The sequence below is a fragment of the Monodon monoceros genome, unplaced genomic scaffold (assembly GCF_005190385.1).
Source record: "Monodon monoceros isolate NGI ecotype Baffin Bay Population unplaced genomic scaffold, NGI_Narwhal_1 Super_Scaffold_6, whole genome shotgun sequence".
Classification (NCBI taxonomy): domain Eukaryota; kingdom Metazoa; phylum Chordata; class Mammalia; order Artiodactyla; family Monodontidae; genus Monodon; species Monodon monoceros.
Window position 1 is genome coordinate 86916749 of NW_021703783.1, and position 27753 is coordinate 86944501.

Below are 27753 nucleotides of genomic sequence, written 5' to 3' on the forward strand. Positions count from 1 at the left end.
GACCTGTGACTTGCTTTGGCAGACAGAATGGAGGGGAAAGCCCCAAACCTGAGGCTAGGGCTCGAGAGGAAGTGCATGCTTCTTGGGAAAATGCCTGGCTAGCCTGCTGGGGGAAGAGAGACAGCTGGAGCGGAGTGGAGTCTCCCCAGTTGCCTATCACGTGAGCAAGCCTGGCCAAGGTCGGTAGAGCTGCATCCATAAACACTTCTCACTGCACACCACTGAGGTTTTATGGGTTTGGACCACTAGATAACAGGCAGTGTCATTGGCATTTTGTGTGGGGTACCTTTTCATTGTGTGAGTCTGTCCCACATACCACGGGGCGGTTGGTTTCCAGGGCCCCAGCCCAATAAATGTTCGCAGGATTCTCCAGACAGCTGTGTACAACTCCAAATGCACCCATATGTTCCCAAAGGCCACTCGGGGAACTGGTTGTGATCAAAGTGATCTATGAGACGTTTTCAGCTATCTTTGACATTTTTAACCTTTAAGAAGGATGTGATCAGGGATACCCTTCAGCTTTTCAAGTCCAATTCGATGTCCTTGCCTATTTGAAGATTCCCTCTATGCCAGCAGGGTAACTACTTGATATAAGGCTAGGAGCTGGAACTCTCATTCCACCTAAGATCCTAGGAGCCAGGTGACGCCTTCTGGCCTGCAGGACTAAACCCAGATCCTCACTGACAATCGTATACTCTCTCTCTGACCCATCAATCCCCACATACTCTGCCTTACACCAACCGTCTTCCCTCTGCTCCCCAAACCTGCATTTCCTCCCACACCTCCGTGACTTGGCCCATCTTCCCTCTCTGCCACACCTTCCCTCACCTCACCCACTCTTCCCCACCTGCGGACTTTCTATTTACCTTCAAGATTCAGCTTAAATGGCACCTTCTCTACCTACCCTGCCAGGTAGGGCTACTCCATTTCTTCTCTGTGCTCTAAGAGCACTGAACCCGTAATTCCACCAAAGCACTTGCTAGTTTGAACTGAAATTGTTTAAGAGCAACTACCCTGGCGAGACTGTGACACTTCACCATTGTCCCCAGCACCGTGCCCACCGCAGGACAGGTGCTCAATACGCGTGTGCTGTGTGCATGAGAAATACCTGCCGCACACAAGAAGGCTGCGGTCACTGAAGTTAAGGTCTGTCCGTGTCATTTCCCTTTTGTATTCTCTAACGTTATGCACAGAAGCTTGTCATTCTTACGCCCATCATTTGCTCCTATATTTGCAGTTTGAGGGTCTGTGACGGCTGAAAAGCTTGTGTCCAGCAAACAAGCATGTGCCGGGCTCTGTGCAAGGTGCTAGGTGTGCTTGACTTCTTTTCCTTAGAGCCATCCAGTGAGGCATGTGTCAAACCCTCACTTGACAGCTGAGAAAACTGTTTGGAGATCTTGAGATCACCCAGGGAGGTCGAACTTGGGTCTCTGTCCCTGGACCACCAAGCTGTCTCTCCAGAAAAGATGCTTGTTTAGCCTCAGGTCAAGAAACAGACACAGGACAGGGGCTGAGGTTACTGCTTCGATCCCAATCCTGTCTGTGAAATCTTGGGAGAGTGGGTGAATCATTTAACCCTTCTGAGCCTCAATTTCCTCACCTGTAAAATGGAGATAATAACAGTAGCTACCTCAGGGGACGGCAGGAGGATTCCAGGAGACGCTGCATAAGAAGAGCACAGTGTTTGGAGTGACTCAACAATGTCATCTATTATCGTGGTTGTGATCACGATTAGGAAAGGGAGATTCCTGGGCTCCCGGAGACACCTAGGTAGACGTGTGCTGAAACGTCACCTGAAGGAGATGGCATGGCAAGGGTCTGGAGGGCAGGGGAAGAGGGGCTGGATGAGGCTGGGTCACCTTCTGTTTCATGAGTGTCAGAGAGAGTCCCAGTGTCTTTCTCCTTGAACTCAAATATGCCTGGAAGTTGCAGTGTTGTCTGCCAGGAGGAAGCGGAACCAACCGACACCCACCTTCCCTTTCTCACCCACCCTGCTGAAGAAAACAAGTAATTACTGCCCCTTAGAGAATAAATGTCTGTCAAGTTCTTTGCAAAAGCAGGGCTGTTTGGTGGGTATTTGTTTTGTGTTGTATTTTTAATATGCCGAGAAGAGTGCATGGCTTCCAGTCCAGTGAAGAGAGAGAGGGAGTCTGTGAGGATGTGTATGCATGTCCGTGTGTGAGCACGGCCAGACACCTGCGTGTGGAGCAAAGGGTCTTTCTTTGATGAGGTTTCAAAAAAGTTTATCCTCATCACATGAGAAAGGAAATTAGTGACCAGAACATGAGAAATGCATGTGTTACGGGGTTCTCTCTTCCCCCTTAGCCTTACACTGGCAGTACCCTCGAGTTGGGGAAAATGACATTCCAAGGTAAATAGCTCCAAGAGCCATTTTCTGGAAAGAGCCCATAGCGTGGGTTCCTAAAGGCAGGAACTGTATCCCATCCATCTCTGAATCCCCTGAACCCAGAACACCTAGTGCATCTTGAGTGCCCAGCAAGACTCTGTTGGATACATTCAGAGCCACAGCATGTTAAGAAAGGGAACAGTGACCAATGAAAATGCTCCTAGAGCTACCAAAGTATGGCTGCCCTAGCTGGGAGGGTCTACCAGCAGTCCCGGGGGATAAGGAGCCTCCATCTATGAACTTCATGGTACCAACGTGGTTCAATGGCAGCCACATCCCCAGGTCACCTGTGGCCATCACAGTGCTCAACGGATAGGATCTAGGTAACACTGCCATTTACCAACCGCACTGGGTACTGTGGAAAGCACAGCAGGTATGAGGTCAGACATAAAACGTCAGAGTCTATTGGACTCTGGACCAAACAGATGCCTTCCTTGAGCTTTAATATTATATAGATTATCAACCTGGTGCTCTGCACCTCTGCTCTAATATGGACTGAGCACCTACTGTGCGCCAGGTGTAGTGCTAAATCAGGTGCATTGCTTTACTAATTTAATCCTTCAGCACAGAGCTCCGTTTTACGAGAGAGGAAACTGAGGCTCAGAAGGTGTCCATAATCTTCCAGTTACAGCTAGAGAGCAGCAGTCTGGACTGTGAATCCAGTCTTTGGACCTCACACCAGGGACATCTCACAACACAATCACTTCTCTCCTGGCGGATGGATGTGAGGATCAAATGAGCTGGTGGAAGACACAACGCTGTGTGAACAAAGCAGGCCATAAAAATGCACATGCAGTAAGGTTCCAATACAGCAAAAAGACAAACAAACCAACCCCACACGGAAACAGACCAAAGGGAACACGTTACAACGTTAACAAAGCTTTTCTCTGAGTGGTGGATTCACAGATGAATTTTATTGGCTTCTTTATACTTTTCTGTACTTAAGTAATTCCCTGCAATTTTCTCAAATGAGCTAATGCATGTACAAGTGCTTTGTAAACTGTAGAGTTCTACACACGCCTCAGCGATGTTATTATGATTGCATTATGTACCTTTTCAAATTCTAATCTAGGACTGCTCATCATTGCTGACTGCATGGCTGATGTTATCCCAAGGAGGAGACTAGAGCGGCTTGAAACCTGCCTCTTTTTCACCCAGGTAATCTCTCCAGGGAGATGCTGAGCTGGAAGGCGGGGCTGGGGTGACTTGGGTTAACAGGGTCTGAATGCTACCGCCACTACCCACTCCAGCCACGTGGGGAGCAGGGGCCCCTGACAAGCAAGTCACAGAAACAAAAGACAGATTCCTCCTGAGATAAAATGCATTTGCTCAGTTGCTTCCTTGGGCAGCCAGCTGAGGCACAGGGAGATTTGCACTTAAGGGAAAATGACCTTTAAGCAGTTTGCATTTATTTCTTCCCATCCTGAAGGGCAGTGGCCTAGATTGACCTCTGAGCCGCCAGAGATGATGGCTGGTCCTGCCTGAGGACTCAGATGGGTGGGAAGTGTGTCCCTGGGCTCCGGCCTGATGGACTTCTCTGCTCGAAGTCAGGAAAAACGACATGGAGAGATTATAGGGATAAGTGGACACTGAGGCCTGATTCCTCTGACCCTCATTTTCCACGTGACCTTGAGCAAGTCATTTCTCCCAACAGCGAGACAAAGAGATCTGGCTTCAAGGATCACGTACTCACTAGGCCAGGTAAGGGCTGAGAGCCCTGTGGGCACTTTCTCATTAACACTCACATGGTCACCGTGGCTTAGAGACCACCAGCAGTCCAGGTCTATAAAGAAAGCCTTAGCTACTTGTTCAAGGTCACACAATGAATGAACAGAGTAGCCGAGATTCACATCCAGGTGTCTTTCCTCCAAGTTCTTGTACATAATCAAGTCACTACGATGCCGTGTTCAGCAGTCTCTGGGGATCTTTCTAGTCTAATACCAGATGGTTCTGTGACTGCAGAGGACTGAATCACGTGCTTCCCTCGGTGGCAGAGATCTTCTGCTCTCGGGCTGAGTTTCCAACCTTCCTGCAGTGCAGGGGAACCATGTAGCCAAGTCCGCGTCAGTGGAATGTGGGCAGATTCTGGCCACTACAGGCACCACTTTTAAGACTGTCTCACGCACAGTCTTCTCTGTGTCAGCCAGAGCGAGAGCCCCCAGTAGAGGATGCTCTGTGGAGGGCAGAGGCACAAGATGGAAGGAGTCTGGGCCCCGAACCTGGAGAAGAGCTGCCTGCCAATCAGGAACACCTGCTTGAACTTCGTGCGAGTCATAAACTTCCAGTCTGCCGAGTCCATTTTATGGCTGCTTGTGTTACCTTAACTGACACACCTACCTGACCTCTTCCAGCCACTAAGTGATGAAGACAGCACAACGGACCAAGTCAGGAGTCTCTGAGGCCACCCTTTCTTCTTTCGACACCTGTCCTTTTGATGCTTTAGGACAATAGGCAGAAACATCTGATGGATAAGATAACACTCAGGAGTGTTGCTTTACACTTTCAGCTTTCACTTTCAGTGGCCTGGATATCCATTTCTTCGTCCGTTCCTCCCAGTGTCTACATGAGACTGGCAGGGCCGCCCACTTGCCCCCAGTTGATGGATGAGGAAACTGGAGCACCAGGGATGTGCACAGAAAAGCTGGGGCTCTAAGTCACGTCTCCTGGAACCTAACTCAGGGCTCTTCCCTGGGGTTTCCATGAAGTGGTTAAGTTTTATTAAACCACGTGGACAGGCAGAGAAAAATTACTAGCTCGCTGGTTGCCTGCTGTGCATATTAATCGACAAAATTCCAGGAACCCAAAACACTGTTTTCCAAGGAAACCAAACCATGGGCCACTTTCATTCTTTCGTGGGAGGGGAGAAGCATGGACCTTAGGACCATTCAGTGACGGTTCAGAGAGGGTCTGCTGAGCACTGACTGAGGCTCTGAGAAAATAAGAAAAAGGCATGGTCTGCTCCCTCCCAGCTATCAGTATTGTGTACATTGCACACAATTAACAGTCCCTCATTCTATGCCAAGCCCTGTGCTAGGAATGGGGAATGAACCCATTTCTGCACTTAAATTGTTTATACAGTTTGGGTAGGGAAACAAAGAAGTTAGCAATTGTAAAACTGTGTATTCATAATGCAAACAAAACTCAAGGTTGGGGCTTCCCTGGTGGCGCAGAGGTTGAGAGTCCGCCTGCCGATGCAGGGGACGTGGGTTCGTGCCCCGGTCCGGGAGGATCCCACATGCCGCGGAGCGGATAGGCCCGTGAGCCATGGCCGCTGAGCCTGTGCGTCCGGAGCCTGTGTTCCGCAACGGGAGAGGCCACAACAGTAAGAGGCCCGTGTAACGCAAAACAAAAAACAAACCTCAAGGTCGGGGGGATGTGCTAGGTGCTACACTGACCTAAGCTCCTGACCTGTCTTACCTTACTTAATCCTCATCAAGCCTACCAGGTAGGAATAGTCCAACCTGATTCCCATTTACAGGTGAGAAAACTGAGGCACAGAGAGTTGAGTGGCCTGAAATCCCAAAGGGAGTGTTCCTAACACCTTACGCAAGGCAGTCTCGCTCCAGAGCTGTCCTCTTACCTACCGCACAAGGAGCCAGTTAGGGGAGGAAGGTTCAGCCAAAAGGAGAAGAGGGCAGGGGCTGTGACTGACAAAGGAACAGGAGGGTCGAGCACCTGGCGGGTTTGGGTAGGTGACAACCACAGCCTAGGTGTGTGAAGGAAGGATGTATTCCTGTGGCCCAGACACACCCTCTGAGTATCTGGACCATGACTCCCACCTTTATCCCCTCTCCTGGCCACCCAGGCAAACACTGCGATGCTTCAGGCTCTGGAACTTAACACGCCATGGAAAGTCACTGGAGGCTGGCCTCGGGCAGCCTGTTGTAGGGCTCTGGACGCCATCCACCCTGGGCTCCGCTGCCCACTGTGTGATTAAAGAGCTGGTGACATGCGGCTCGCACGTGAGAACAATAATGCATTCTGGGGTTTCTCTGGGATACAGCTGTTTCCACAGAGCCATCTGTTCCCTGGTAGCTTCTGTTTACATGTGTCTTATTTTTAACGTCTCACTGAGCCACTGTGAGGCCGTTGTCTTTTCTTCTTAGTGAGCTTAGCATCAGGGGATGTGACCCCACAGGCGGCCCATCACCCTTGTAGCACGAGGGGGTTGAACGTGGAAGCCCTCATTTCAGAGGTGAGGCAGGGGGCTGAGAACAGCTGGATGGGAAGGCATCCAGGACGAGCTTTCTGGCCAATACTCGTAAGGAGACCGCCTGTGGCCTGTAGCCCTTCGCATACCTTAAGCCCTTCAACGCACATACCAGCCTGGCTGGGTTTGTTTACTGACCATTTTACAGGTGGGAAAACTGAGGCTCAGGAAAGGCAAGAGTTATACTTGAAGGCATAGATCTAGTCCTGGGGCCTGGTTTTCTGATTTTAAGTACAGGGCTCTTTCCAGAGTACCAAAAATACTTCAAGACAAAGACTTGTAATAGTTCATTGGTTCTACAAAATTTATCGAGCACATACCAGGCAGTCTTTCATAGGCATAAAGATATACTGATGAATGAAACAGACAGACATCCCTGCAGTCCCAGAGCTTACATTCTAGTTGGAGAGACAGAACCAACAAAATAAATAAGTCCAGAATATAATACATCGATGGGTGATAAGTGCTATGGAGAAAAATAAAGGCATGAGCTCTGGGAGATGGGGGTGCTGGGATTGGGGTTAAGTATTACAACTCTAGATCGTGGAGAGTTTTCAGCAGTTGTAAGAAGACTACTCGGCAAGACCGGTACCAGTTCCAGAGCTGCCACCAACCTGTCCTCTGATTTCATATCACTGAGCCTCCATTTTCTCCTCCAAAAAAGAATGGTAATAATAACTATCTTGCAGGGTTCATAAAAGAATACTGTTTGTAAGAACAGTGATATAAAGTAAAAGCAACTAGGAGAATCGCTGAATGACTCGTAGTTCCTCTTATGTTAATTTTAAATAGGGAACTACATCCACTTGAGGAGCATGGCCTCGGTCGGTCTATGACTTCAAAGTTAGGGCGACCCTGTTTCCAATCATGGCCCCATCATGTAGGAGTTGCTTGATTTTGAGCACGTAACTCATCTCTTCTGAGCTTTGGTTTCCTTAATCTGTGAAAAGTGACTCATAACGTCTCCTTCCCTTGATTGTGGTGAAGATTAAAGTTGCATTTCCCTTTTGCTTTCCCTGCAGGAAATCTCCAATTGTCAAAGGCTAGAAGAAGTAGAGAAAGGTCTTGGAGCAGCACAGAGAGCTCTCCTCATGCAGGAGAGAACAGAATGATGAAGGCCTAGTGCACGGATGCCCGCATCTCCCGTGTTATTGCTTGGGGATTGTTACTGGTTCTCTGGAGTGCTGTCTTGGTGAGTATACTGGGGTTGGGGCTGAGCCCAAATGGACAACTGGGGTCATCAATGAGTGATGTCTGCTGTGGGCATCGGATAAGGGAACTCCAAGTCTGCAGACACTTGTCTATTGACTTACACTTACATATAACTGTGAAAACTCATTGGTATCCAGTCTTTTTGCTTTTTTTCACTTTCTAGGTGTTTGCTATGTTTCATAATTTAACTTCTAACATGACAGTGGATAATTCTTTTACCACTGGACTTTCTGACTTCAGTACCACTGGTTTTCCTTTTTTTGGCTGCCACGGGAAGGATGAGCAGGGGGTTGAGCCCAGAAAGGGTTGTTCTGAAGCTGATGAAGTGAAAGTGACAGAAGCTGTCAGAAAGGCCTCTACAGGATAAGCAGCAAACAGTCTGAGGCCACTTCCTGCCAGGATAAACAGCATCTTCCCTCCTCTGGCCAATTCCCACCCCCTCAGCCTACTCAGTGCAACCTTAGTCACTGAAAATTGTAAATTGAGTTTGGTATACTTTGGTTACTAAGGAAGGGCATGTACTTGAGTAAGATTCCCATCCAAATTGGAAAACATCTATAACAACATATATTTTAATGGTTTTGCATTTGGAAAGGTGAGTTTCTTTTATCTGGAACACGCCCTGAGGTGGAGCAACGCACTCTTGATGATAAAGCAGCCTTCTATAAATACAATGCTTGGGGAGAGTTACATGTTTCTGGATAACACGCTGTATGGAAGCTACACTGTCTGCCCGGCTGTTGGGGACCACAGGGGGTGTCCTTATTTTTTACTGCACCCAAGGACAGGACTCAGATTAATGGATTCTTTCCAGAAGGGGGGATTTTCAACTCAACATGAGGAAGAGTGGGTTAGCATCTGGAGCTTTCTAACAGTGAACTAAGCTGTTGGAGGTGGTGAGCTCCCTGTCTTTGGGAAGATTCCAGCAGAAACCAGATGTAAGCCTGTTAGAGACGCTGTAGAAGGATTTTTGCACGGATTAGGGGGTAGAGAATATCCATGATTATCCAGCCGTGTTCTGTGGAGTCCCAGAGTTGCTTGGCTATGCTTGAGCAGCTGGGTTGCTGAGGAAAGGGGAGAGAAATGCTAATATATAGGATTCTAGCTTCCACTGCGACTTCAATCAAATTATAGTAACTAATGCCAAGTGAATGCTTATTGCATTACACAGACTAACTTATTGGTTCCAGGGAGAGATGCCCAGACAAACTATGGGACAGGAGTGGCTATGTCCCATCAGCTACTGTCATTCTACGCCGTAGCTGGAGCCCGAGCTCTTCCAAACAAAACCATCTTGTTTTGGAGCAAGCACCCCAAACAAAGGCTGGAAGATGGGGTTTGCTGCTTACTGAAGGGTTGAATCCCCCAACCTCCTGAATTCATGCTCCTTCCCTCCCTCTTTTCCTTTTTCTTTTCTCTCTCCCTCTCTCTTTCTGGCACCAAGACCAACCAAATGGCCTCTTCCTCCCACCCAGAGTCTCCTGTTGGAGGAGAAATCTACCTGGGATTGTCTGATCCAGAGCAAATGTGACAGCCCCTTCCATGCTTCATACACAGATTTCTAAGTGACTCTGTAGGTTCATCTCTCTGCCAGGCCTTCCTAGAAAAAAAATCTTAAAATCCCCAAACCCATTCGTGGAACGACAGACTATGATCAGACAGATTGGGCACTGTGGTTTGTGATAAACCCCCTTCTCAATGAACATTGTGTTCTGGGTGCCCTATTTTTGGTGATTTGACATAAATTATCCATGAGACACTATGACAAAGGCATCACTGTCCCCAGTTATTTATCAGATGGTGAACCCAAGGCTCAGAGCATCCATGTGACCTCTCTGAGGTCCTGCGTCCATTAAATGAGCGATCTGGGATGACCAGAGAGCTCACACCCTTATCATCATCACCACCTCCGTGAAGACATAATAATACAGAAATGCACTTGTGCAGCCCTCCACGTGCTCAGGTTGGCTTCACTGGAAGCCGAGTATGCCATGCTCATGTTCACCTCTGGTCTCCACTGCCTGTGCCGCTCCCGCCACTCTCCATATCTTCTTACTCCTCCTTATTCATCCTTCGAATTTCACCTCCTCCAGGAAGTCTTCCCTGACATACCAGCTCTCCCCTTTTTGTGTGCTCTCAAAGCATCACACTGTCCCGGCACTTATCACACTGGATGACAACCCCGCGCCTGCCTGCATCCCTCACTAGACAAGCACTGTGAGAGTCAGGCTTCGATCTGCACTTGCTCCCCCCCTAGGATCTCTAGCCCTGTGGCTGGTGACCACTTCAATGACTTATCTGCTGAATGGATGAACGCGTCTTGAGACTCAGGCCCTGCCACCAGAGCCCTTTCCCATCTGGGATCTGCAGTCCAATGGAGAGGTCTCTGACTTCCAGTCTTTGAGATGACCACTAACTGTGCGCTTGTCATAGTTCCAACGACTTCTTCCCCAAAGCTGGGAGCATTCCGCTTTGGGCCAGATACGAGGTCTTACCCTTTCCCGCTGGCTGTGTTCGCAGATAACACTCAGCATGCTGCAAAGGACCAGGGGTGGAACTCCCCGCAGAGACACGATTCCTGGCTGCGATGTTACAGACTCTCTGCCTACTCCAGCCCCTGCCGCCGCGGGCCTGCCCAGCCAGAGGCATCTGACTGAAGCAGAGCACAGGGACCTGCCGTCTCGGTTTATGGTTGCCAGCTGCGCTTGCTCCCCTGTTCTCAGCGCCCACGAAACAATCCATCTGTCCTCTCCATCCCCGTGGCCGCCACCCCTGGTCAGAGCCCCATCACCATCTTTTGTCCTGGGATGCAGCAACGGCCTCTAAGTGGTCTCCCTGCCTCCAGTCTCACCCCTTCCGTTCTATTCTCTACATGGAGTGATTTTTCTCAAATGTAAATGTGACCACGATTAAAGCCCTTTGGTGACTCCTCACTACCCACAGGATTAACTCTAAACTCCTAGGCACAGCCCAGGCCCTTCGGTCAGCTTCATTCTCTGCCCCTCTCCTGACATGCCTCTGCTCCAGTACAGAAACTACTGCCAGCACGTTCTCTCCGAACTCTCTACTTCTTCATCTGCTCTTCCTTTGTGTCTGGTCCTTCATTCTTCCCTCTTATTTGTTCAGTTCAGTCCATAAACATTTATTAAGTGCTTGTTATGTGCCTGCTTCCATTCTAGGGGAGGGCACCCCAGAGGTGAATGGTACAGAGTCTCTTATATCTGGGGAAAAAACTAGGAAAAAAATGACATGAATCAAATAACTGTGGATAGTAGGTACGCGCTGAGGAAAAGAAAATATGGCACATCACAGAGAGTGATATTAAGGGTTACCCGAGGCTGGGGGGTGGTCAGGGTGTCCCAGGACTTGGGAAGCAAGTACAAAGGCCTTCCCAAGGAGGGTGGGGGGAGCCTGGGGTGTAGGAGGAGCAGAAAGGTAGTGGATGTGGGCTCAGCATCAAGGGGAGTGTTTGGGGGTACAGCTGAGGTGAGCCTCAAAGGAGGCTGCTCTCTCCTTCATGGCCCTCCCTGTACCCGGGCAGACTGTTCTCTTGCCACCCCTGACACTGGTCCATGGCAAGCACCTTCTATAGGGCGTGGGCCAGCCTCTGATTTCAACCACGGTGCCCTGCATAGCGCCTGGCAGATGGCCGGCTCTCACACGTGCGAGTTAAACAAGTAAATGCAGTCACAGATTCCGAGAGGGACAACCAAAGACTTCTCCCCTCTGATGACCCACCAGGGGAAGCTGGTGTAGGAAGAGCCGGTGAGTCATTTTTAAAGGGAGTTCCACTTTGTAAGGCATTGAGCAGTGCACCACGGGAACTCACCCATACGGAGATTACCTGATGGCGTCAATCTGCAAGGCTTTTTATTTGAGCCTCTTCCGTGGAGGAAAAAAAAAAGGAGCAGGAGAAGAGTCTATATTTAATGTTTGGGGAAAGAGTGTAGAATGGGCACTGAAATATTGATGATGACAACAAATAATGATGTGAGTAAAGAGAACGGAAGGAAAACCCAGAACACAGTGTTTGTCGAGACCTCTAAGGGCTTCCCAGAATCTGAGACAGAGATCAAGTGCTTAATGGTTTTCCTTCCTCTCTTGCCAGTGGTAAAGAAGGGTAGACGCTGAGGAAGGTATGGAGGGTGACACGGAGAAGGGCTGGAGCTAGAGGCAGCGCCACTGTGACCTGGGGGCCAAGTGACAGAGAGCAGGGGTGGCCGTGTGACCAGTCATCCTGATACAGGGCCAGGTGAGTGTAAGCCCGCAAGAGCTTCCACACGCGCCCTCCCCTGCCATCGGAGCCTAAAGGAATTCTCCTGACATCCAAGATAAGAATACAAAAAAGAACAGTAACAAAACAAAATTCTGACCCTTTAACCCACTTCCAGCCTCCTTCCAGCCTGCCTCCTGGCTACCTGCTGCTCTGCATCTCCTGTTCTCCTCCTTCCCCAGCAGTCCCGGGCACACAGGCCATCCTTCAGTTCCTCACATCAAACCTGCCCTACCTCAGGACCTTTGCACCAGCAACTTCCTCCACCCGGTATAGTTGGCACACAAAAAATGACACATAATGAAAACATGAGTTTGGATATATGTATATACTCAGGTTACTATCACCACATTCAAGGTAATAAACATAACCATTGCCTCCAAAAGTGTCTTGGTTTTTTTCTTTGTGTGTGTGTGGTAAGAACACTTAACATGAGATCTACACTCTTAAATAAATTTTAAGTGCACAATACCCCGTGAACTATAGGCACTAGGTTGTAGAGTGGATCTCTGGAACTTACTTATATCTGTACCTTTATAACCACTGAACATAGCTCCCCATAATGCCCTCTCTCCATCCCCTGGTAGCCACCATTCTGTTGTCAGCATCTATACGTGGGACTATTTCAGATGCCTCGTATATTTGGACTCATGCATATATTTGTCCTTCTGTGACTGACTTATTTCACGTAGCACAATGCCTTCCAGGTCCATCCATCTTGTCACAAATGGTAAGATTTCCTTCTTTTTTAAGGTGGAATAATATTCATATATATATATATATATATATATATATATATACACACACACACACACACACACATATATTTACTATGTATATTTACTACATTACCTATATCCATTCACCTGTCGATGGATACTTAGGTTGTTTCCGTAGCTTGGCTATTAAGAATACTGCTGCAGTGAACATGGAAACGCAGATACTGCTTTGTGATCCCGATTTCAATTCTTTAGGACCCAGAATACCCAGAAGTGGAATCAATGGATCACACGACAGTTCTACTGTTAATTTTTTGAGGCCCCTCCATACTGTTTTCCATAGCAGCTATACCATTTTACATTCCACCAACAGTGTACAAGGTTCCAATTTCTCCACATCCTTGCCAACTCTTATTAGCTTTTTTTTTGATAAGTGCCACCCTAACAAGCATAGGAAGATATCTCATTGTGGCTTTGATTTGTATTTCCCTGATCCCTTACTCTTCCAAGGCTGTCTCTTTCTTGAATTTGGGTCTCAGATGAAATGTCACCTCCTCAAAGAAGTCCTCCCTGACTTCATATGTCACTATGTAGCACCTGTCACTGGCTGGTAATTTTTCCTGATAGTTCGTCTAGTTATTAATTGTGTCTCCCCCACTAGAACATCCATACCATGAGAGCAGGGACCACTGCCCTTATTTACCTATGAATCCTCAGTGCTCAGAATAAGAAGGCCTTCAGTAAATGTTTGCTGACTGAATGAACCAATTACTTCTGTGTCTAATACTAAGGGTCAAGGAAAGGGCAGGGAGCAAATATTTATCAAGCATCTAACACACGGCAGATGCTGGGCTAGGTGCGTTACATGCAGTTTCTCACTTAGTCTCAGAACGGCCCTGTAACCGTTTTTTCTTATCTCTATTTGACAGCTGAGGAAACTGAAGCACAGAGAGGTTGAGTAACTTGCCTGAGGTCACACAGGTGGAAATCGGAAGGGATTGAAGCCAAACCCAGGTCAGCCTGACCCCACATGCCCTACCTTTTCCACTACAGTGAGCTGCTGCCCCACATCCTGCTCCTCAGAACTTCAAATCAGTCTCAATTTTGCTCCTACATGCTGTGTGACCATGAGCAACCTGCTTAACCTCTCTGTGCCTAAATGTCTTCAACTCTAATTGGGGGAAAAAAGAGGGCTTCTATTAGCATCAGATGAGATACAACGTACGAAAAAAATTATAAACAGTGAAGAAACTGGACAATATAGTAGACGTCAGCTATGCCTGTGACCATTTGTGAAAATCTTTTGTGCCACCCCAGTCACTGACCCTGATTCCTGGGTCTCCCATGTGGGTGTCATGTCCACAAAGACCTCAGAGTTTCCGGCTGTGGAGAGACCCTTTGTCTATTGTTTCACTGGTGTTTTTGCTCACTCTGATTCCTCTGCTTGGCAGCTCCCTTCTGACTTCACCTAGTCTGGGCGAGCGTACCCCCTTCTGCATCCACAGGGATGAGCACAGAAGTGATCTGCTGATGTGCCTGTCCCCCTGCCCACGGCCCCGAGGTGGGGATGGTGCCTGGCTCCTCCTGGGCCTGCCCTGAGCCTGGCATGGGGGCTGGCGCCGGAGGTCCTTGGCAGACCAGCAGAGAGGCCACTGCTGCCTGCGCGGCCGAGCCCTGGGACTACTCACGTTTTCACTGTTGACGTCAGCCTCGCTGGGGCAGCCGAATAGCTCCCGTCGCAGGAGATTCCCGTCGTACTCCAGGAAGGTCAGGTAGAGGTTGCGGAAAAACTCCACGTGCTTGTTCTTCACCCGCAGCTTCTTGGGGGAGTTCCAGTGAATGACCTGGCAGGTGACAAGGAGGCAGTCAGGCCGGGACGACCTGTGCTTGTGGGAGGCATGGCTGGGCACTGATCTGAGTACTACCTGGGGGCCTGCCCATTCATTCATTCATTCATTCATTCAAATGCATTCATTCATTCAACATTTGAGGTCCAGGGGTTAAGAGCTAGGGTGCTGAGGCCAGACTGCCTGGGGTCAAATCCTGGTTCTGCTCTAGGTAGTGATTTAATCTTAGGCAGATTACTTAATCTCTCTGTGCCTCAGTTTCCTCATCTGTGAAATGGAATAGTAACAGCTCCTGCCAAGGCCAGTCTTTGAGCTTTCATCTCTTGGCTCCAAACCTGCTTTGTGATGCTGAAGCCAGGACTCTGCCAACCCTACTTCTGCTGTGTCTGACTGTTCAGCACCGCCAACGGGGGCAGTGAGAGGGAGACAAGGTCTGGAGGGGGAAAAAGGAACTTGCCCCTTCCTGTGTTCCTGTCCCTACCCCTTTCTCCATGCCAGTGGTGGCACTTCTTTCCTTCAGCAGCAGCTAAGCGCACTTTGCAGTTTCTTTCAAAGCTCCGATGCAGCGTCATGGTCCTTTGTCCCCGCCTGGTACTGTTCCCTCTGGAGCTACCTGCTGACCCCAGAGTGTGGCTTCCGGCCCGGAGCTGTAATAACTCCTACCTTTTCCCTCTGTTCCTTCAGCTCCAGGGGTGGGAACTGTTTCCTGCAATTTTCTATTTTCGCTTTTACAGTTACCAAGTGAACGCTTTATGTCTAGTTATCATTTTTAAAGATTAAATTCTCTGTTCAAATAATTGGTATGGTTTTTGCCTCCAGCCAGGACTGATGGATGCACTGTCTCCCAGAGCTGCCGTGAAAAAGCAACTCATTAAGACAAGTAAAGCACGTAAGTGGTAAGGACATGCGCTCAATACATGCTGGCTCCAACTATTAAGTGCCTACAGTATACGGAGTTGGGAGATGGTCAGAGGCCCCTGCGGGCAGTGCCTGCCCCTGGCTTGCTCACAGTCTGCTGGGGAGCCATGTCCCCAAACAGGTAACAGGAGGCAATCGTGGAGGGAGGATCAAGAAGACATGGCAGCTCCAGAATGCTCCGAGAAGCATCTCTCAGAAGGAGGTACCTGTGCTGGGGCTCGAAGGCCCAGCAGGAGTTTCCAGGGGAGACAGGGCCTGGGTGGTGGGGAGGGGGGCAGATGTGGCTGCAGAGGTAACAGGGGAGATCCTGGCCCTGTGGGACCATGTTCTGAACTCAGACTGCATCACTGGAGATTTTTAAGGGGGGCAGGGAATTACTAACTCTGGGTTTTGGGAAGATTACTCTGATTGTAATGGAGAAGATGCGAGTGGCAGGGTGAGAGGGCCCAAAGGGGGACCGGGGACACTAGTTACGAGTCAGCTGTGAAGCCTGGGGGCATGGCTCACCCCCTGGGCTGGGGAGTCATTTCTGAGTGGAACCCTATGTTGCTCCACATTGTTTCACATCCACTGTCTTCCTTCAATCCTCACAATGGCCCTAACAAGGGATGCAAATTTAAAGATGAAGAAACTGAGGACTCTCCCTGGCGGTCCAGTGGTTAAGACTATGTGCTTCCAATGCAGGAGGTGCGGGTTCGATCCCTGGTCAGGGAACAAAGATCTCACATGCCACAGGGCGTGGCCAAAAATAAATAAATAAATACGTACACACATAAATTTAAAAAAATCAAAAAATTAAAATAAAAAGGATGAAGAAACTATGGAGATGTATCTTGCTCAGGGCCACAAAGCTGGTAAATGTTGGAGCTGGGATTCAAACATAAATCTGAATAAATCTGATTCCAAAGTTCTTTACTCTGTGGAGAACAGGAGAAGCCACGTTCTAAAGACTTCTTTTTTCACGCTGCATCACATTACAGAAGAGACAACAGAGCTCTCCTCTTCCCCCACTGGCCCCCCATGGCCCTCACTCTCTCCTCCCATGGCGGGACGGACAGCCTATCTGACCATCTGAGCTGGGGAAACACTGCTTTGTAAGACCAAGCCCCTCTCCCAAGGTACAGCGAATAACAGGAAACCTATTTGGTCCAAACCACATCACGGCTCTCCCCTAATCAGCAAAGGTGTAACAACAGAGCAAGAACCGGGGCTGTCAAAGCAGCCTAGGTCTGAATCCCAGCCATCCTCTTCACTAGCTGTGCGTGTCCTTGGGCATCTTGTTGCATTTCCTGGGGCCCCAATTTCCTCACGTGCAAGGAGGGGATCAGTAACCCCAACTTCACAAAGTGGTTATAAAAGTGTTACACAAATGCCTGGCACAGTGCCTGCATGTCACAGTGGCTCCATATATGTGGGTTCCCTTCCCCCTCAAAGATGGGACCAATCTGCACCACGAGTGCTCTGCCCTCCTTTCCCTCTGCCAGCAGGAGGTCCACTGCAGCCGTGAGGAGGGAAGCAGGCATCTCGCACTCAGGAGAGGGCAGAAAGGGACAGCAGACCCTCCTTGGAACGAGGCCACTTGGCAGTGTTTGCATTTCAGGGAAGGATGAATATACAATGTGCGATTCTCCTCCTGTGCCCTCTGAAGGGTGTGAGAGGGAAGGAGAGGGAAGACTCCCTTGAGAATACACCCAACCCGGGCAGGAGAAGGTCCTGGGCCAGGCATTAAAATAATTGCATGTGAGTTGGTGACACTCATACCCAGTGGGGATCATGTCTTTGCTGTGAAAGATTCTGGTCCTTGCCAAGTGCTAAAGCCAGCAGGAAGGCTGATGGATGTGCATCTGACTCAGGAAACCTGGGCTTCTTCAACAGGGAACAACTTTAACTAAGGGGAAATCAGGGCTGGCCTATGAGTCCCCAGACAAACAAATCGTCACTTATCATTCACGAATCTACCAGGCACTTTGGAGACACTGTGTCATTAAATGCTCCAAATGAGCCCATTTGAATCCCACTGTACATTTTACAAAGATGGTACTTGACTTGCCTGTATTTCACAGCTGGTAAGCTGCAGAGCTGAGACACGAACCCAGCTCTGAACCTAAACCCCCAGGTTCCTGACTGCTATCGTGTTCCATGTCAATGGCTGAGCACTTTACAGGTGCGGAGAGGGAGGCCTGCAGAGGAGAGGTGGCTTGCCCAAGATCACGTGGTGAGTTTGGACCTGGCCCGGGCTGGGACGAGGATGCAGGTCCCCGGGTACTCCCCGCCCTCCCACTCCAGGTCACCTCTTATCCCATCGTGTCTCATCCTGTTCTGTGTCTGCCCAGGGATCTGGGTTTGTGTATCATCTACAGGTAAATACTGAGGTTACATAACAAGCGGCAAAGGTTAAAGGAAGGTAGGGGGAGAAGATGGTGGGTCGCTGGTAGGCCAAGGGGGTTTTAAAAAACCCTGTGAACCTAGCTGCCCTGTAATAGGTGAGGCCACTCAAAGTCTATTAATGTATATTCAGATTTACCTTTCCACCTAGGTTTTTAATCATCACAACAGAGAATACTCAATTCCCCTGTGCTAGGCTCCAGAGAAGTAAGTAATATCTATTGTTTACCTAATACCCATTATATGCTAGACATAGGCCAGGGCTGTTACTGTTGTTGTGTGTGTGTATGTGTATGTGTGGTTTCACATTCAATCCTCAAAACAACCTGGTAACGTTGTTTCTATTATCATCCCTATTTTATAGACAATAATCCTGAGCGTCTCTCAGCTAGTAAGTAGCCAATCCTAATACAAAATCAGGCCTGTCTTACTCCCAAATCTTTTTCTTTCTGCCACATCATTCATTCATTCAATACTAGAATGAGCACCGACTCTGTGCCAGGCACTGATAGGGGCTGTGATTGCAGAGATGGACACAAAACATCAAGATTCTCTTTCTGGAACCTACAACTGAGGGGAAGAGGCAGACATTACGTAACTGTCCATTTTCAATTACAAGTATGACTCGTGCTTTTAAAGAGATGGTAAAGAGAAGTTGTTGGTGATCGTTTCTGGGCTGGGCTACTTCAAGTATAGAGAAACCAAGGTCCAGAGGGAGAAAGTCACTTGCCCAGACTCACAGCAGAGGGAGAAGTGGTGCCCAGCTCTGTCTCCCAGGCCACCACTCCTCCCACTAAACAACGCACCTGCCTCTGAAACTCCAACTCAGGGGGAGTATTGCTGGTAATTCTCATCAGCTCATGTCTGACTACTGAGAAATGTCATTTCCTGGTCCCTTGAGGGACCGAATCACCCATCATCGCTGGCTCAGGGCCAGCAAGCTGGTGGTGTAGATGACATACATTGACAAGCTTACACGCACGAGACAAAGTGACACTGGGAATGTGCCCAAAATACGTTTTTGCAAGAAGCTGGTAAGTACATGTGAGTCTATGACGCTTGTGAACACCGATCACAACTTATTCCACTTGCTGGGACACATCAGCACGGTAATCACTATTATTGTTAATATTAGCAGCTAACATATATTGGATGTTTGCTATGTGCCAAGCACTGCTCTAGACATTTCATCTGTCATGGCTCATTTATACTTTACTTAATACTACAAGTATATTCTCATTATCCCATCTTACAGGTAAGGAAAGTTCAGCCAATTGCCCCAGGTTACACAGCTAGAAAGTGGGAGAGTCAGGATTCAAACCCAAAGAGGTAGAGACATGAGGAATCTCTCTCTCTCTTATTTCTCCCATGTCTGTAATCAACAACTGACTGTTTACAGCAATGAACATGAGATTCTCAGAAGATTACAGGATCAAAAGTGAAACCTACTCTTCCCTCCCAAACATAGGCACGGCACCATCCCGGGGACACGAAGGCTGCTGGGGTGATTTAGGACTTCTCATATACATGGGCCGAACCTCCAGCTTGGGAGGAAGTAGAGAAGGAGGCCTCCAGCTTGCATGGCAGGTGGGTTGCAGAAGCTACCAGGCATCAGGGGTCCCAGGAGTGTGATCTGATTGGACCTGAAATGTCTGTAAAGGCTGAGTATGTGTACAGACTTGCAGCCAGCCTGCAATGAGCCTGAGAAATTGATGAAAATTGATTACTGTCCAGGAAACTTAAACATCATCCGGGAAGACAGCAAAAGTCAATGTGATTAAAGGAGAAACGAGAGACTATCACCTATCAAGGGCGCAGGAAAAAGCATTTCAAAGACAGAAACAAGACCTCAGTACAAGGACAAGGCTATGGAAGGAGTTTAGCCCATACTCCGGCTTCTCAAGTACTTGGAACCCACAGGGCTCATAAAAATAATTCTGATTTCTTGGCCAAAGTGCCAAGATATCAGAACCTGTGTGCAAATGCCACGTGAATAAGAACACGGGGCTTATGTGTTCCCAGTTACTGAGATAAGGGGTATTTGGAAAATGGGGCTCTGTCTCAAGACCTCCACTGACTTTCTTGGCTCATAGAATAACAACTATACTCTTTAGACTGGCAGTGAAGCCTGTTGCAAACTGGTTCCCACTTACAATTCCAACTCTAACTCCAGGCTAAAAGAAGTTCCTGGTATTTCTTGAACCTGTCTTCCATGACTCAGTGCTTTTGCATATGCCTTTTCCCCCCTCCTTAGAATATCTTTATTTCTTCTCTACCATATTCATGCCTGCTTGTCCTTCACAGCTGAGCTCAAATGCACCTCTTCTGTAACTCTTTCCCTGACCACTCATGCCAGAAGGTTGCCTCCTAGTGGTCTTTCTCTCCACTCTGTTCTTCATTCCTAAAAGAACATTCATTTTGTTTGTAGTTGCAATGTCCCTAGCCCCTTTGAGTGGCTCATGATCCATTTCAGATCCAAGCACTCATGATGATTCTTCTCTCTGATTTCCCAGACTCCCTTGCAGCTAGGGGTGGCCATGTGACACAGGATTGCTCAAAAAGACACATGGCAAAGCATATATTTGACTTCTTAATCACAAGGTTCAGATAAGGTGCTGTCTTCCTCCCACTCCCCACTCACCTTCCTGTTGTGAACAGAGATGTGATGACTGGCACTCTGACAGCCATCCTGTGACTGTGAAGTCAACACACTGCTGATCTACAAACCAATTCTACAGCTGCTTGCTCCAGGACTCTTAGGAAAGAAATTCAAACCTCCTATTTTATTTTAAGCCACTACAAATTGGGTTTTCTGATTCTCACTGTAAGCGTTCCTCATATAACACCTAAGGCAGTTGCTGGGCCCGTCCTCAGTGCGCCACAGGCTCTTGTACTGAACTCTATTAGAGAACTCATCGCATGCTCTGGTAATTATTTATTTACATTCCTGCACCTGGCAGCACTGGAATATGAATTTCCGGGCCAGCAGGGACCGTGACTTACTATTCTTCCTGAGTGCTATACTGCCTGGCAGGTAGTTACTATTCAGTAGCTGCCCTTTGGTTCAAGAATGGAAATCATGATGATGACATTCTCAATAATCCTCACATTCTGTCCGTCTATAGCAAATCAGTTATAAAAGCCCTATTCATGTGGGCTTTCAGACAGAGAAACATATTCCCCTTTTCTTCATCGAAGGGCCAAACAGCTTGTCATTTTCTTTTGAAGGAATTTAAGCTCCCTCTGTTCTTCCCTTGTCTGGTATTTCAGGGAGAAGGACAATGGTCTCAGAAGTCCCTTTCCTTGTCCTCTTCGGGATTATGATATATGCCAGAAAAGGATACGCACACGCACCTGATCCCGGCCCCAGCTCCAGCTCTTATCCGCTAGGTGGCCTGCACATAGTTGCCTAGTATCATGGAGACAGTCCCTCACCTATAAAAGGGACATAACAGCAACCGCCTTGCAGTTTGTGGTCAAGACCAGGACTGATGGGTTGATGGGCATGAAGGCATTTCACACGTGCTTGTTAAATTACAAAATAAATCTGGTTTTAGACTTCATGAGTCATCCACCTTACCAACGAGGAAGGCTGGATGAAGACAGGAAAGGAAAGAGGAATAAGAAACAAGACTTAAAGGAGGAATTGCAGGTGGAGGCAGCCTGGGGCAGAAGGGCAGGTTGGGCACAGACAACACAGCCCAGAGGAGACGCCACGCCAGGGGCCAGGCTCCTCCTGGCTGGACCTCAAGGAGAGGCCCGAAGAGGGGGCTGTTCAGAAACGAAAGTGCTAAGGTGGGTTTAACACACCGGGCAGAGATTGGAGAGTGCTAACAGGCAGGGGAGCGAGGCAGATGTCACCCCTGCTTCTTCCCAACTCTGTCACCCAAACAGCTTAATGTATCTGAACCTCTATTTTCCAATCTGTTCAAAGGAAACAATAATAATACCTGTTTCAGAGGATCAATGAGACAAGAGATGTAAAGGCATCCACCGTGGAGCCCAGAACAGACTGGTGCTCAGCATGTGCGCGTCTCGGGAATATACGTGCTCCGTTCCCATGGGATCTTCTCTAAAGTGATGCTGTCCCTCAGTCTGTATTTAAACCTAGACTGTTGGTTCCTTGAATGCAAGACTTGTGTTTGTCCAACTCTGCATGCACAGTGACAGGTCCGGTCAACGTTTGCACACTGCCATGGAATCCACTCCAGTTCTTTTCTTCCCTCCACCAACTGCTAAAGACTCTATTCCACCTCTCTCCCTTCTCCTTTCCCATTCCTGACAATTACCAGGTAGTGGCTATTAAATAAAAACAGTGTCCTTGGTACTCAAGACTTCAAGCCACAGATGTTCTGTGACTCTTTGCCTCCTTTTACAAAGGTTCCTGTTGTTCCTTGATTTTTTACAAGTCCCAGAAAAAAAAAAAATCTTCCCAGACAAAAACATTACCCAGGAAAGGGGAAGAAAACAGATGAAACTCAGCGATTATTTAGTCCCCTCATCTGGAAAACGTAGACACTTAGGCCAGTGCTTGCATCCGAGGCCCTGTCCTATAGCCTATCATTTCTGGTTCTGTCACCTGTAACATTTCTTATTTTTCCCTGCCTGAGGTGCTGGACGTTGTAAAGAGGGAAAAAAATGAGAACATAAAAATAGATATCTTTGATAATACTCAGGGCTGGGAGGGTCATGAATCCGAGAGGATCCTGCTCTGTTCTCTCATGTTCGTCACGTTTAATGTTTCTGGTTCTTTTGCTATATAATGGGGGTAGCAATCAATTTGAACTGGATTCTGGCCTGTCTGAAGAATTCCGATGGACCTCTGAGAGCAAGGAAGTGAGAAAGCGATGCATTCAGTACAAGGATCCTCCAAGGCGTTGCCTAATGCGGCTTCTCTGCAGTCATGTGACCTGTGGATGGTAACCAGCCCAGGGCGCTCCCTCTCTAAGGCATTAATTACTAAGACTCTATTCAGTTTCACAGAGTCCCCACAGGGTCCTCCAGGGAGTGTCTCTGTTGATTTGAGGGCAAGGAGGACAGAGGGAAGTGGGTTTCACCTCTAGAGACAGGCAGGGACCCTCCAGCTGAACGATTCTACCAAGGTTGGTTGAGAAGCCAATTTGGTGGAATGTCAGTGATGCCCCTGGGGGTGGGCACCCCGTGATTCACTGCTTGGAAACTCCAAGAAGGCAAACTGGCTTCCAGGATCCCAGCAGGCATCTTCTGTAGTGGCCCGCTGTTGCTTTTCCGTGTGCTCTGCACCCTTCCTTCACAGATCTAGACCCTGCCTTCTTCCGATGATTCTAACAGGGCTACCGGTCAGGCCTGACCTGCTACAGCGAGGGCGTGTGACTCAGGATGACCAATGAGACACTGCAGACCGTTCGTGGGCATGAGTCCCGTGAAGGGTCAACAGAGTTGCTCTGCAGAGTCATGGAGGGAAAGAGGGTCTCTCTTCAATATGGGATCATGTGTGCTAGTCACTCTTATGTTCCCTTGCTTTGATTTCTTCATAGCATGTTTTCCTGCCTGAAATGACCAGTTTGATCATTTGTTGTCTTGTTTGATATCTGTATTCTGCACTAGAATGTAAGCTGGGGAGAGCAGGGCCCGCACTGTCCGGTTTTCCATGTATAACCTGTGCTTGGAACAGTGCCTGGTCCACAGCAAGCGTGCAATATGTATTTGTTGAATGACGAAGCTCTACACACTGGCTGGGGAGGCTGCCAGAAGTCACCCTGCCATGACAGAGAAAGCAGAGGCAGAAAGAAAGCAAGACAGAGGGGCAGAGAGAGAAGGAGAGGGGGTGAGGTCTTACGTCATTTGGGCTCCCATATCTAACTGTGTCAATGCAGAGCGCAGGATACTGAGCCCTCGCACACTGAAACGTACTGAGGAATAAACCTGGCTACGTGTTCTACCAATCAGACTACACCTACTTTAGTGCATTTATTAACATTATTTAATGATAACAATAATTTTAACTAAAATAACTCATAAAATGAACAAAGGATTTAAAAAGAGCCCTGCATTATTATTATTATTAACCCAAAGTACAAAATATATACATGTGAGTCCTTGGGGTTATGAATACATGATTTAAGAAATAAATATAATTGGGGGAAAGAGACAAATCTCCCTAGAGAAGAACCCCAATGATGTACGTGGATTCTACCGCCTCCCGGGAAGTGAAACTTAATCTCCTCACTTCCAGTGTGGGGTAGATAAGTGACTCACTTCCAAAAAAGGAAGAAGGAAAGGGAAACACAGTAACTTTACAGTGGAGAAGCCTGAAAAGACCACCTTAGCGAAAGAAAGGTGGTTAGCATCCTTAGTAGTAACATGTGTGGCACAGTACATGCCTTGGAAGTATCAAGGTCAGTCATGAAAAAACAAAGACAGACTGAGAAACTGTCAGAGACCAAAGGAGACTAAGGAAGCAGGACGTGAATGGAAAAACTGGTGAAATGCAGCTAAAGCCTGACGTTTAGTAATAGCAATACACCAATGTTGGTGTGTCAGTTTTGACAAGTTCATCGTTACATAAGACGTTAACATCAGGGGAAACTGGATGGGGCACATGGGACTCTACGTACTACGTTTACAATTTTCCTGCAAGTCTAAAATTCTTCCAAATAAAAGTGTATGTTAAAAACACAAACCAGTTCTACAAAGAAACGAGAGGTTGAGAATACTAGTAACACAGGCTTTTGGGACCAGCAAGAAAACAGCTGAGCTGACACTTCTGCTCCCAATATAAGCTCTTCCTTAGCTACATCTCCAAGTAGAGAAATGCCCATCTAATTAGATCTGACAAGAAGTTGGTTGAAAAAAAATTAAATCCTCAAGACCATCTCAAAAACCATTTTTAACCATGATCGTTATGGAAGAACTTCACCCCAAGTGTGTGTTATGCCTCGAGATACGACTTAATGTTAGTACCGGCGTGCGTGATGAGCAAGACATTTAAAAACAAAGCATCCAGAGTATAAAGACGAGCCTCCATACATTTTGGATGACGTTTAAAGTCTTGTGATAGTCAGTCTTGAAACTTACAATGTTTCACTAAACCCCATGAAAAGAGTTCAGCAGTCTCTTTGGAGATTTCATACATCAAAATGAAAGCTAATAAAATCCAATGAGGAAAACACTTGTGTTTCCTGCCTTGGCAAAAATGGCTGGAAAAACACACAGAAGACAATCTGGTAACAAATGAAGTAAATTCCTGGGTCAGCAAATATTATAGGAAGAGTCCTAGAAAACAAATGATGAAAGCCTGGAGAAACTAGTATTAAAACAAATTACATGGGTGATTTGCTATAGAGTTAAATCCAAGTACAGAGGATTCTGACACGCGTCATCTTATGCTATTTGCAAGACTGTTTAGAAAATGAAATACACAAAGAACAACTTTTCAGTGAGCACTAAAGGAAAGATGTCCTGGGGAAGTGATATTCTGAGCAGTGAATTCCTACTTTAACAATGGTAATGCTTCATGGAGCGTGCATATGTGAAGGTACAGCTGCTTTAGCTGGAATAACGAAAGGATACCAAGAAAAGTTACAGAGGCAGTGCCCCACACTGAATTCCTTTACTGTATCACTGATAGGCAAGTTTGCAACAAAACACTGGAAGCCAGTGTGCATTAGTACTATTAGATGTTGTTGATTTGGTTAACTTTATAAAGACAGGACTGAAAATATAGAATTTTTACAATACTTTCTAAAGACATGAGGAATGACAATGAAAATCTTCTGTCCAACATAGAGCTTAGCTGGTTAACTCATGGCAAAGGACTTATAATAAATGGCATACGTAAAGATGATTTATGCATTTCTGTTTTTATGAAAAAATGGTTGTCGGTGGTATGCTATCTCATGCTTTTGGGAAAAAACACACACACCTGAATCCGACCCTTCAATGTAAAGGTGATGAATGGAAAAGTAACTACTTTTACAAAGAACCTGTAATATAGATGGAACTTTTAGAAATAAATATTTGAAATTGTTTTCCTCATTATAGGGATTTTTAGGCAAAAATGTTCCGTATCAAATCCCTCATTTCCACATTCCTAGAAACTTCAGTGGTTTGATGTCCATAATTACCAAATACTGCTTAGTTGATGGTCCCCTCTCTCAGAATCCTTTTCCTTCTTAATAGAGCCCAGATTATCCAGGGAAATGTTTCTTAGAGTGGGCTTCTAAAGAACCTGTTCCACAGGGCATTCCATGGTCATGGTTCTGGGTGTTGACATAGAATATGTGGGGGAAACGCTGGGGAATCAATAAAATCGATCAGATTTCCTTGCTGCAGGATATCATAATAGGGTATCTGGTACAGTATATGGTACACGGAACTCCTCTCTCCCCACCCCTCCCCAGCTCTCCTCTGTTTTAAAGAAATCTCACTAACAGTTCTTAGAACTGTTTAGATATGTACACCACAAAGTGCTATTATTGAAGGGCGAATTCTCCAGAGCCATGGCCTTGCTTCTAGGGATCTTGTTGATGTTTCCAGGAATAAATACATCTGAACTTCATCAGCTATGCATAACCAAGCCAGTGATGGATAACTTAAATCAATAACAACCAAAGCAGTTCAGTTCTAAAAACTACCACATAAACCAAGAATGGGTGAGTGTTGAGGCAAAGACAAAAGACTAAAGCTTAAAGCACCCAAAGTCCCCTCCACTGAGTGGGTCGTTCTCCAGCACAGTATCAGGACACAAGATGATGAGACACACACCAATGCTTAACCCTGGGCAAGCCGTTTCCCCTCTGTGGGTTCCTGTTTCCGGTCTGTGAAATGTGAGCACTGGAATGGATGAGCAAGAAGACCCCTTGTTTACAGGTTTTGCCTGTAAACCAGCTGACTGAAAATTACCCCAAGAGAGTGGGAACAATACTGACAGATTATTAATAATAAGAATTCAAAAAGAGTCATGTACCCCATTGCAGCACTATTTACAATAGTCAGGACATGGAAGCAACCTAAATGCCCACTGACAGATGAATGGATAAAGAAGATGTGGCACATGTATACAATGGAATATTACTCAGCCATGAAAAGGAATGAAATTGAGTTATTTGTAATGAGGTGGATGGGCCCAGAGTCCGTTATACAGAGTGAAGTAAGTCAGAAAGAGAAAAACAAATACCACGTGCTAACGCACATATATGGAATCTAAAGAAATGGTACTGATGAACCTCGTGGCAGGGCAGGAATAAAGACGCAGACGTAGAGAATGGACTTGAGGACACAGGGAGGGGGAAGGGGAAGCTGGGACGAAGTGAGAGAGTGGCATGGACATATATACACTACCAAATGTAAAATAGATAGCTAGTGGGAAGCAGCTGAATAGCACAGGGAGATCAGCTCGGTGCTTTGTGACCACCTAGAGGGGTGGGATAGGGAGGGAGGGAGATGCAAGAGGAAGGGGATATGGGGATATATGTATACCTACAGCTGATTCACTCTGTTATAAAATTAACACACCATTGTAAAGCAATTATACTCCAATAAAGATATAAAAAAATAGTAAGAATACTAGGCATAACAGATACATACTACTGTATATAAAACAGATAAACAACAAGGACCTACTGTATAGTACAGGGAACTATTTATACTCAGTATCTTGTAATAACCTATAATGGAAAAGAATCTGAAAAAGAATATATACATATATTCAGTTTTGCTGTATACCTGAAACTAACACAAAACTGTAAATCAACTATACTTCAATTAAAAAAAAAACACACAAACAAAAAAGAATACTAGGC

The 27753-nt window shown here is 47.1% G+C and overlaps 1 protein-coding gene across 1 annotated transcript in view; it reads right to left on the reverse strand.

Annotated features, from left to right (window-relative positions):
• The window catches only part of LARGE1 (LARGE xylosyl- and glucuronyltransferase 1), a 590826-nt gene that overhangs the window by 49025 nt on the left and 514048 nt on the right, over positions 1 to 27753 (reverse strand). Inside the window, exon 10 of the mRNA XM_029205397.1 lies at positions 14510 to 14665. Coding sequence (XP_029061230.1) covers positions 14510 to 14665 — 156 coding nt within the window. The remainder of the gene's footprint in view (positions 1 to 14509; positions 14666 to 27753) is intronic.